The sequence below is a fragment of the Urocitellus parryii genome, chromosome 3 (genome assembly GCF_045843805.1).
Source record: "Urocitellus parryii isolate mUroPar1 chromosome 3, mUroPar1.hap1, whole genome shotgun sequence".
NCBI classification, from domain to species: domain Eukaryota; kingdom Metazoa; phylum Chordata; class Mammalia; order Rodentia; family Sciuridae; genus Urocitellus; species Urocitellus parryii.
The window spans coordinates 203,877,951-203,889,973 of NC_135533.1; the positions used below are offsets into that span (position 1 = coordinate 203,877,951).

At 53.1% G+C, this 12,023-nt stretch overlaps 1 protein-coding gene across 8 annotated transcripts in view; it reads right to left on the reverse strand.

Moving 5' to 3' along the window:
* The window catches only part of Crtc1 (CREB regulated transcription coactivator 1), a 73,033-nt gene extending 70,279 nt beyond the window's left edge, over positions 1-2,754 (reverse strand). For all 8 annotated transcript variants that reach the window (XM_026389966.2, XM_026389965.2, XM_026389962.2 and 5 more), the window contains exon 1: positions 2,613-2,754. In XM_026389966.2, the coding sequence (XP_026245751.1) occupies positions 2,613-2,738 (126 nt within the window). In that variant the 5' untranslated portion in view covers positions 2,739-2,754. The remainder of the gene's footprint in view (positions 1-2,612) is intronic.
* Positions 2,755-12,023: the final 9,269 nt, after the last annotated feature.

Below are 12,023 nucleotides of genomic sequence, written 5' to 3' on the forward strand. Positions count from 1 at the left end.
TACAAGGCTCGAACCCTGAGCACCTCCGGGTCACTCTCCAGTGGGAGGCTTCTCCGCCTTGGAAACCTGGAGCCAGACTGCTCTCTGGGTGGGGTGTGCTGTCCACTGAGGGCTCTCAAGAGCATCCCTGGCCTCCATCCCCAGTGCCAACAGCCTCCCTTAGTCGGGATGATCAAAACATCTCCAGATATTGCCAAGTGTCCCCTGATTCTGCCACCCCCCACTAGTAGAAAACATTGCTTTGTCTCTAAAAGTTTGTTGTAAACGTACCTCAGCCTGGAGTCCAGCCACCCCCCCCCAATGTAAAGAATGCAACAGAGCGCACGGTGGGAGATGGAAAATGGACACCAGTGTGGACAGAACCACCAAATGCATACTCTAAAAATTTTTTCTAAATTCACTAACCAATGAATGGATAAACAAATGTGATGTGTCCATCATAGGAATATTACTTAGCCATAAAAAAGAATAAAGCACTGATACACGTTACAACATAGATAGACCCAGAAAACGTCGGGCATGCCTGTCGAAAGCCAGACACACAAAGCCACACAGTGCAGGATTCCATTGATACAAAATGTCCAGATTGGGCAAATCCACAGACAGAAAGCAGATTAGTGCTGCCAAAGGCGGGGGGAGGGGGAGAATGGGCTGTGACTGCTAATGGGGACACAGTTTTCTTTTGGGGCAATGAAAATAATCTGGAATTAGTGGTCACAGTCACACAACTCTATGAATTAACCAAAAATCACAGAACTTTTTCACTTTAAGCAAGTAAATTGTATGATATATGAATTATATTTCAATAAAGCTGCTATTTTTATCTTTTTTTTTTTTTCTTTTTGTAATCAAGGGCACTGAACTCGGGTGCTTTACCACTGAACTACATCCCCAGCCCTTCTTATTTTTTATTTTGGGACAGGATTTTGCTAAGTTGCTGAGGCTGGCTTTGAACTTTCAATCCTTCTGCCTCAGCCTCCCAAACCACTGGGATTCCAGGCGCCGGGCTGGAGCTGTTCTGTTAAAGAAATTTTTTCAACAATAGTCCATTTCCAGCCCCATGCAGAAACCAAACTTCCAACCATGATGACACCACAAACCTAGTATGACCCCTTGCTTCCTGTCACACTACAAACATTTGACACCATGTGCTAGAGATAAGCCGCATACACTCCTGCTTCAGTTAATTGACCTGTGGGTGCCACTCAAATGGCACACTTTCTTTCTTCTTCCACTCATTCATTCGTTTGCCAACCACCTCTTTCTCCACATCCTAGAGGAGAAACAGACGGGCCCCGCTCCCTGAGCAGGCTCTTGCAATGTCTGCCGACATAGCACCAATCTGCTCTAAATGTGTACACAGAAATGAAGACACACATCCTAGCCTGCAAGGCCACCTTCTTGGAGAGAAACAAGCATCTAATTATAAAAGAACACGACCCCAAAGTTCCACCTGAGGAATCTGAGATGGAGGTAAGTCCACCTGCACCAGTCAGATAAGTGGCCGAATCCAGAAACCAGGGGTGTGGGTGCCTGCAACTCCCATACCCACCTCCTCTTAGATCCCACAGTGCAGGATGGGGTCTCACCACTGAAGGACCTCAGCAGACATTTGCAGCCACCTGTGCACAGCATGCTCTCCTCCTTGACCCCCGAGGAAGGTCTTGCTAGACACACTTGGGAGGAAACTAAGGCCATGATCACGGGCCTAAGAGAAGAGCCGCTTCAGACCCCACAGCCAACACACCCTGCTCCAAGCCCGTGGCAGCTTCCCAAGTGAGCCTGGCAGAACCTGGCCTGCTCCTGGATGCCACATGCACCCAGCCACCTGAGACAGACCTATCCTCCCACCCTCATCCTGAAAGGGCCCCCGTCCCCCTAGGAGAACATCACCTGGTCCCCAAAAGTTCCAGGACTCAGCACAATTTGCCTTCTTAGGTCCCATCAGGACCCCGTGAGGGAGAGCATCTGACCTTTCCCTCACCTGTTCAGGAATGAGAGATACCTGTCCCACCCCAGGTCCACAAGTGGGGACGTCTGTCCCTCCCCAACACCCAAGAAGGGCACAGGTGACCGTGATGTAGAGGCACCTCTCCCCCTCAGGTAGCAATGCTGTGAGAGCACCTGTACTCCAACGCCCAGGTAAAAATGATGCCGACAAGCAGCACTCAGCCCCTACACCTCAGCGTCATCCTGTCCCCCCAGGTAGCAGTGACACGGGGACATCTGTCCCCTCCAGGTAGTAATGATAGGCGGCATCCGTCCCCCTCAGGTAACAACTGATGTAGTGGTACCTGTTCCCTCCTAGTAGTAACGATGTAGAGCCCCTGTCCCCTCCAGGTAACAATGATGTAGTGTCACCTATCCTCCTAAAGTAGCAATGATGTGTTGACACCTGCACACCTCAGGTTTCTAGGATGTGGGGGTACCCGTCCCGCCCACGACGCCCGGGGCACAGGGACACCTGTCCCCCTCGGGCCGTGCCAAGCCCCGCCTCCGCCACGCGCGCCCCGCCCCCGCCGCGCGCCCCCCCGCCCCGTGCACGCGCCAGACACGCGCCCCCTCCTTTCTCCTCCCCCGGCCCCGAAGGGTCGGCGCGGGCACCCCCTTACCCGCGCGGCGCGCGTCAGGCTCAGGTCCTTCATGACCTCCTCGAAGGCCGCTGTCTCCTCCGCCTGCTTCTGATTGTGCAAGGCGATCTTCTCGCTGAATTTCCGCGGATTGTTCGAAGTCGCCATCTTCTCGCCGCCGCCTCCTCCTCCTCCTCCTCCTCCACCTCCTCGCCCCCCCACTCGCTCGTGCCACAGCGCAAGCGCCGGCCGGGCCCACGGGCGGTGAGCACTGCGCAGGCGCGCAGGCGGTCGTGAGCGCGGCGCAGGCGCAGAAAAGAGACGCGCGGCGCGGGGGCGATAGCGCATGCGCGCGCCTCGGCGGCGCGCTTCAGACCCACGGGGAAGGAAGAGGGAAAGAGTGGGAATTTCGGCGCAGGCGCTCTGATCCGCTGCCTGACTCGCTGGACAGCGGCCGCCTGGCCATTGGGCAAGATCCAGAAATGGGCCGTAGGGCTGGAGACCCCCAGAGCGAGTCAGCCTGACCCACGCACTCGCGTTTCACAAGGGTGGCACTAGGCACGTCTCAGGGACAGGTGGCTCCTGGAGGCAAAGCCTGGACTCGGACCCAGAGCTCTGAGACCAGTTCAGAGCTACATTCATTTCCTTTTTTTCCAACTACATTCATTTCCTTTTTTTCCCTGGTTTTGGAGTGCTGGGGTTTGAACCCAGAGGCTCAAGCATGCTAAACAAGCACTCCACGTCTGAACGCCATCCCCACCCTTTTTCTTTTTTATTTTGGGAGAGGGTCTAGCTCTTGACTGTCCTGGAATTTGGCATTCTCCTGTCTCTGCCTCATGAGTTGCTGGGACTATAGGTGGATGTCACCCCCACCTGACAACGACATTCACTCTTTATGAAGTACCTACTATGTGCCAGGCAAACTAGGGTTTGAGCATGGACAAAAGCACGTGAGCCCTGCCGTTTGGTGCATGGTTGGGGAGAGAAGCAAAAATAACCCACAAAGACACGAGCAAGAACATCTGGAAATAAATGTGTGGAAAAATAAGACCAGTGACAGGCCAGCTTGAGAGCCACACTAAGGAGAGGCTCCTACAGCCACCAGGGCCAGGGAAGCAGGGCACATTTGAACTGAGACTTGAGCTCACCAGCAGCCCCAGTTCATATACCTGGAGGTCATCCTTAACACCTTTCTTTTCCTTCCCCCGCCCATTGAACCAGCCGTTCTGGACTCATGAGCCCAAAAAACTGAAATTATGAAACTTCAGCCTCCTCTGTGTATTTCTCCACTTTGGTCCTGTTCAAGGATTTCTGCTTTGCCATGGAGTGTTAACAGAAGGATCTAAGAAATTCCACCTAGACCTGACAGTAGAAGTTGGGGACAGAGTCTCACCAATGGCAGCAGGGGTGACCTAGAGAAGCAGGAGTTGCTCTGCCATCTAACTATCCCTCCCGAATCAAAAGGACCTCAGCCACCATATTGAAAATCATATTCAGGAGGATCAGGGACTTCAGAGAGGAAGCCAGGAGGAGCGACCAGAAGGATTTGGGGAGGCTTTGGACAACAAGCACATTTGGGCTGGGGATGTGGCTCAAGCGGTAGCGCGCTCGCCTGGCATGCGTGCGGCCCGGGTTCGATCCCCAGCACCACATACCAACAAAGATGTTGTGTCCGCCAAGAACTAAAAAATAAATATTAAAAATCCTCTCTCTCTCTCTCTCTCTCTCTCTCTCTCTCTCTCTATCCTCTCTCACTCTCTCTTTAAAAAAAAAAAAAAAAAAAAAAAAACAAGCACATTTGTACTAGAGAGAGATGACAGAGGGAATGCTGATTATGGGGAGACGCCAACACTTTCCAAGAGTGCTTTTATTTGCTCTTTACAATGGGTCGATAAAATGTCCATATTAAATACATTTATATACATAGATTTGCATTTGGAATGGCTCAGGCCTTTGCTGCTGCCCTGTTTTTCTTTCATGTTCATATGATTTTGAGCATTTCATAGACTTCACCTCTTTTTGCCAAACCACCCTTCCCCATCCTTGATGACATCAACAGTGATCCTTCTGGGAAACCCAGTCAGACTTTCAGCATCTGAGGTGTGCATGGGGCTGTCCTCACTGCTCTTCCTCCCTAAGACATGTCTCCCGAAGATGGAAGTTTTGGCCAATCAGCACAGCCCCTTGCTCTGGCCATAATGCTTGGCTCAGACCAGACAGTGCAATGTAATTATGGAATTTTTGTTTGAACCATGGAAAATGAAGACAACCCTCCCCCAAGACTAGTACAGGTCTTCAGTGCCAGAGATCACCGTATGAAGAGGGTGGGCCCATGCAGAGAGGATAACAGAACCAAAAGGATAACAGAACCAAGAGGATAACAGAAACAAAACCTTTTCAGTTATATGAGCCAAAAATGTATTCCCTTTTTTGCTTAAAGTGATTTAAAGTCCATTTTTCTATCCCTGGCACAGATGCAACTGCAGCTTCTATGCGTCAGGTGCAAGGCAGCATGCTCTAAATGTGGCATCTAGTTCTTGTTATCGTCACTTGAGGTCAGAGATGAAATAGAAATGGAGCTGGGACAGGGACAGCAGCTTCCCAGAGCAAGTTCAGCATGGGAACCAGGGCTAGAATCTGTCCTGACAGTAAGTAGAGCTCAGCTTCCTTCCTCATCCCAGGTTTTGTAAGGTTTAAATGAAGTTAATGCATGTCACCTGTTTGGCTCATAAGTGCGTATTAAATATCCGTTACCCTAGTCACTCACATGCATCAGCAGGAAGCCAGTTTCTCGACCCAGAAAGATGGAGGAGGAACGATTTGGGAGGCAGCAGAGGTTGCTGGATATCAACAAGGGGCCACGCCCCCACATTCAGGACCCAGGCCAAAGCTCACCCTGCTCACCCCCATTCACCCCAAGCTGGGCATGTAATTTGATCCTTCCCAAACCCTGGAGATGAGTCAGAGGAAGCTCCCGGCTGCTTATTGCACAATGGCCAGACAGTGACCCAAGCCCTCCTCCTGCTCCCTTGACCCCGGGGCAGGAGGAGGGCTACCCCCCCACCCAGGACCCATCCTGAGGTCTTCACTCCCACCTTCATCAAAAGAAGTCACTGCTGCCCAGCCAACCAGTTCCAGTCCGGAGCCCCCAAAGGCCTGTGCGCCCTTGACCCCCCCCACCCTGTCCTCTTCCCCTGTGCTGCTCCCTCTGCCTGGACTGCTGCCCCCAGATCCTTCCATGGCGGGCACCTGCTCACTTTTCTTCTGAGATACCCTCCTTAAAGGACTGTTGGAAGTGACCCCAGAGTCTGGACCCGTGACCCAGCTGTTCAAAGGCAGCTGTTTCTGGGGCCCTGTCTGCTTTCCCACTCACTGAGCTGAGATCAGAGGGTACACCCGGACTCCGAGGGCACCGACACACGCCATTCCTTTTTTTTTTTTTTTCTTAATTTCTAGATTGATTGATTGATTGATTTTTCTGGTGCTGGGATTGAACCCATGGCCTTGGGCATGTGAGACAAGTACTCTACCCATTGAGCTAAATCCCCAGCCCTTTTTATATTTTTATTTAGAGAGAGGGTCTCGCTGAGTTGCTTAGGGCCTCAGTAAATTGCTGAGGCTGGCCTTGAACTTGCCTCAGCCTCCTGAACCGCTGGGATTACAGGCCTGTGCCACCGCGCCCAGCTCACGATTCTTTATTTTTAAGGCTCGGTTATTATTCCCTGAAAGTCTGAGAACTTTGGCCCTCATTTTAGACTTACCTGTGTTCACTCTGTTTCCCTAGGAACCCAGAGCTGACACTGTACTAGGCACAAGGTGGGGCACAGAGTGTCTGCTGAATGATTTTCTCCCTGGGAATCTCCTATTCATCCATCAAAACCCACCTCCAGGGCTGGGGTTGTGGCTCAGTGGTTGAGTGCTTGCCTAGCACAGGCAAAGCCCTGAGTTCGATCCTCAGCACCACATAAAAATAAATAAGTAAAATAAAGGTGTTGTGTCCAACTACAAATAAAAAGTAAAAAAAAAAAAAAAAAAAAAAACAACACCTCCAGTGTTCTGTGTTTTAGAAAACCTATCTGATCCCCAAAGAGATTGGAGTCCCTCCCTCTAGGGCCGACCTGCCCTGGGTCACTCTTCAGCTAATCAGTTGCTGAAGAGCTTTGCTTGAGTTATGAAGCACATTTCATAAACCACTTCCCACTGCCTCCCAAATCTAGTTCTCTCTCCTCAGCTTCCTAACTCTACCTGGCTCCATTCCTTCCCCATCAACTCCACCTTCCCCATCAACCCTCCCCCAGTGGAGGAACACCTTTCCCCTCTGCATCCGGGCCACAGCAAGCCTCTCAACATAGTTAAATAAAAACCTAAACTCCTGAGAGCTTGCAGTCCGAGCTTTGTTGATTGTCCAGATGTGTGACAATGGGAAAGTGTCATCACCTCTCTGAGCCTCACTATCCTCCCCAGTTAAATGTGGATAATGGCACTCTTCATACCAGACTCTGGGGAAGATTAAACAGATAACGCACGAAAGCACTTAGCCCAGCGCCCGCTTCATCATGGGCACTAACTGCCAGGGAAGCAAAACGCTTCTTGAAGATGTTGGTTTATGCTTTGCTTTCTTGCTCTTCCTTATATGGGATCTTAGTCTATTTGGGGTACCACACTGTGTCGAGGTGAATTAGGGCCGTTGGAACTGGGAGGCAAAAAGGAAAACCATCCAGGGCCCGGTTCTGACTTCCAAAGCAGGCTACTGTCAGAGAGTTGTAAGAGGGTAACCCGGGGCTGTGTGCACCTGCCTAGCACGTTCAAGGCCCTGGGCTCCATCCCCAGTGCCGCCAAAAACAAAAAGAAAGAGGTGACACAAGAAAGGGATCAGGTCTGATCATGGAGAAAGAGGTAAGGTCCCAACAGAAGACAAAAAATTCAGACACGGGGCCAGAGATGTGACTCAGTGGTAGAGCGTTTGCCTAGCTCGTGTGGGGCCCTGGTTCCAGACCCGGCTCAGCAAAGACAAAAAGAAAAAGAAAAAGGAAAAAACTGTTCCGGGCGCGGTGGCGCACACCTGTAATCCCAGCGCTGGGGAGGCTGAGGCAGGAGGATCACAAGTTCAAAGCCTGAGGCTTCAGCAAAAGCAAGGCGTTGAGCAACTCAGTGAGCCCCTGTCTCTAAATAAAATACACAAGGCTGGGAATGTGGTCGAATGCCCCTGGGTTCAATCCCCACACAAAAAGAAAAAGAAAGAAAAAACCGGGTTGGGGTTGTGGCTCAGAGGTAGAGCGCTCACCTACCATGCGTGAGGCACTGGGTTCAGTGCTCAGCACCACATATAAATAAAATAAAGATATTGTGTCCACCTCAAACTAAAATTAAAAAAAAAAATGAACAAATAAATGTGCAGACCTCATGGCAGAACACGTGTGGGGTGAGAACCAGGCCCTTGCTCTCCAGCCCGGGCTCCAGGTGGAGCAGGAGGTGAAACAAGGTGGGGTCACCACAGAGGGCAGCAAGGGCTGGAGCTCAGTGGGCGGGACTCGGGGGTCACCTCCGAGGGGCCCCAAAGGCTCCGTGAAGGGGCAGCCGGGATGGGCTACCAATAGCACCCACAAGGCCTCCGCCTGAACCCAGCTGAGCCTCAGCTGGCCCTGCCATCCAGATCCTCCCGAGGCCCAGGACACCCACCACCACGCCCACCCGACAAAAATCGAGAGGCCCCCCTCCCTGCCTCCAGGGGCCAAGGTGCGGCAGAGGAGGGCCGGCTTCCCTTTCTGGTTGTCCACGTCTGGGCTCCTGTTCAAACTTGGGGAGTCAGCCCTCTGTAACGGACGCCCCCAGGGCAATGGCGATTAATGGAACTGTGGGCCCCGATTCCCCCACTCATTCCTGAGACCGTGTCCTCGGCCATGGGACTTGGCAGCTCTTGCTCCTCCTCCTCAGCTCAGCCAGGTGATTTACTTGGCTAAAGACACGGGAAGGTGCAATTGCATCTAAGTCTCAAGTCTAGAATTAGAAGGCCTCAGGGGATCCCACTTGTCCTCGGGAGGAGGAGGAGACCGTGCTGTGGCTAGCCGCTGGTCCCTGGAGAATGTGAGACCTGGAAGCAAGAGCCTCTGCCCACCCTGGCCTTGCATGTGGAAGCAGAGCTGCCCAGCCTAGGCTAGCCCAGCAGGAGCACCCTAAGGCTCACTTCAGACTTGAAAAACAAACACTCATTGAGTGCTATTGAGATGGGCTTGTTCACTACGCAGCAGTAGCTGACAGATACACTCACATTCTTACTGTCTCTACTCCCCAAGTGCCTGGGATGTTGGCCTAAGATGAGCGCTGGGCTAGCAGGACACTTCCATTCAGGGACAAGTGGTGCAAAGAAACAGTGTCAGGGCAGGGCCATCCAGTTCTGTAGTGGTTCCAGGGGCCATGATGGCTGAATGCCAATGGAGCATCTGGATTCAGCAGTGGTGGCAGGAGCATCATCACCACCCTGCCCTGGCCCCTGACATTATTTTACCCTCAGCTGAAATCACTGTCCTGCGGCTTCTGTGAGCTACACTCCTCTCTTTTGGTTTCTGGCAGTGCTGGGGGTTGAACCCAGGGTCTCATGTGATCTGGGCAAGTGCTTTGCCACTGAGCTCCACCCCCAGCCCTGTCAGTTTTCTAACGTGTACTTCCGCTGCTTAAATTGGCCCCCATCAGCTTCTGTTGCTTACAAGTAAAAACCCTGACTCACTTACTATGAGAAACTCTAGCCTCTGTCACATTTTATATTATAAATTTGAAACTGTTTTGTTGCAAGTATCAGAATATCTGACTGTGAGTGTCTTAAATAGTACAGATAGTATTTCTCATAACAAGGAATCTAGAGGTCAGAAGAGCCATGATAGCACTGGTGACCCTGTGTGTGATTCAGGGATCTGGGAGAAAGCATCTCTCTCTCTCTCTCTCTCTCTCTCTCTCTCTCTCTCTATATATATATATATATATATATATATATATATATATATATATATATATATATTTAGTTGTAATGGACCTTTATTTTAGTCACTTATTTATATGTGGTCCTGAGAATTGAACCCAGTGCCTCACACATGTGAGGCAAGCACTCTACCACTGAGCCACAACCCCAGCCCCAAAAAGCATCTCTTAACTTGCTCCTCATGGCCACAAGATGGCTGCAGAAGTTCCTGGCATTGCATCCACATATGAAGCAGTAAGGAAAGGGAGGGGGCAACAAGGTCTCTCCCTTGTCCAGAAACATCCAACCCCTTAAAACTTTCTGGCCAGAGCTGGGAAACATGCCCGGATTGAAAACAACCCCAGTAAAAAGCATTGCCAAGAATGGCTCAGCTGAATCTTAAATCAACCCCTGAGGCTGGGCACGTTGCTACTGGCACCATATCAGGGTTTTGTTGGTGAGTTACGGCTGCTGGGTTGGCCACCAGCAGGATAGGCCATGAGAATGACAGGCAGACAAGAACTAAGCTGGGGGCCTTAAACAGCCCCCCGCCAGTTCTTCTTGACCCGGGAGGCCCAAACACAAGTGGTGCCCACAAATGCTGGGGTGATGGAGGCTTTTGCTCTGGCCATCTCACCCCAGGGCCTCTCCCCTGTGCTCAGCTCCCTGGGCCACGCCCTCTCTGTGCCTGAGCCTCGCTGGGTGCGGAGCTGCTGTGAGGCAGGGTCCGGAGGCTCCACTGTGCAGAGCCAATCTCCAGGGCCCGTGAGAAACAAGGAGCTGGAGTCTGTTTCTTGGAGACAGAGCCAGGGGCAGGTTTCCAAGCTGGCCAGGTCCAGGATGGATTCCCACCTCACAGGGCTCCCCAGAGGCCCCCTTGGCCCTCATTTGTTGCGAGGTCCCAGAAGTCACACTTGGCCTCCCTCTGGCCGGCCTGCCTCCGCCGTCTCAGGAGAATGTTTTCCCACAGCCTAAACCAGGTGTGGAGGGAGGCTCCAGTCCACGTCCAGGCCGCAGCCAGGAAGCAGCACGTCTGGAAGCCCAGGGCCAGGGAGGTGCAGGGCTCCAGGTCCCTTTGGGACACCAGGTGGGGGGAGGGGGGTCCAAGGGCCCAAACTTGTGAACTTGTGCCTGTGAGCTCGAGTCTAAGCACATGTGAGCGAGGATGCGAGGTGTCACAGAGGGCGTGAGCCAGAGCAAGCACACCCGTGTGCACAGCAGGACCACAGGAGTGTGCGGGCCACGGTGCATGCAGGCAGGTGTGCCGGTGAGGGTGTGCAAGCGCGGGTGTGCGCAGGCGTGCTCCGCCTCTCTCTGAAGGACACAAACGTTCACAAAGTGAAGATTCGAGCCAGTTTCTGCTAAATTAAAAACAGCTTTTTCGTGTTTAAAGTTTACAATACAAAAAATAATTTTCCTTTCTTCCGGGGGTAGGATGGGGGCCGAGGGAGGGGCAGGGGGCCCCGGAGAACATTCCATGAACCGGCTCAGACGGTTCTGCACAATCGACCGGGTTAGATACGGCAGCGCCCCCTCCCGCGGCCAGCACCCCTGCCAGCTCATTGGGGACAAGATGTTCTGAGGTGTGAGCTGATCTGGGGGACTTGCAGCTGGCAAAGGCTTCTCCCTACCCCCTGAAGGGGCTGTGCCTCCAACAGCGAGGCGCTCTCTTTGGGGAGCTGGGTCGGGGGTGGGGCGGGAATGTTCTGAGGAGTCCCCTGGGACAGCGGCTTTGGTTTGATGCCCCTGGCAGCGTGGGCTCCTTCCAGGTTCCCAACCAAGTTCCCGTCTCAGCACTGCTCCGCCTCCAGCCTCACCCTGGGGCCCAGGGCAGCTGCACAGGGGTGCTGGGGCATCGGGGGAGGCCACTCACACAGACCTGCGATTGCAGAATGATCCCAGTGCCACCCCTTCTTGGAAGTCTGTCCAGGATGTCAGGCATTTGCCACCAGCCGGCAGCCCCCAGTGGCCTGCTCTGTGTAGCCGGGTGCCTGGCAGGGCCTGGGGTGTGGGGCTCTTGGAGGCGCTCTCAGGCCCATATGGAGGAACGATGACGTCACGCTTCCTGTAGGACCTGCCTGTGTCTCCCCCCAGCACGTCCCTGGGGAGAGGGGCTCCCAGGCTGCCTGATCTGCCTTGGTCCCTGAGACTACGCAGATGGGAGGACGGGACAGGACCTGCGGGGAGGGGTCTGCTGCCTGGCGGCAGGGGCCAGGAAACTGGAAAGACTCTCCTCGGAGCCTCCCTCCAAGGCTGCCCCACCCTGGGCCCAGGTGGATGTCCTAACAGAACTTCCCACTGTCCCTGTCCCCCTGAACCAAGACCCAGCCCCCCGCCCCTAGCTCCTGGCAATGAGGGAAAGGCTGGGGCAGGGGAGAGGAGCCCCAAACTCACGGAGGACACACGCAGCAGAATCTGGGACCAATCAGGCCCAAGCTGCACAGGCTCAGAGAGGGCTGCTCCATCTTTTCACCATAACATTTTTATTAAATAAAGGGAGA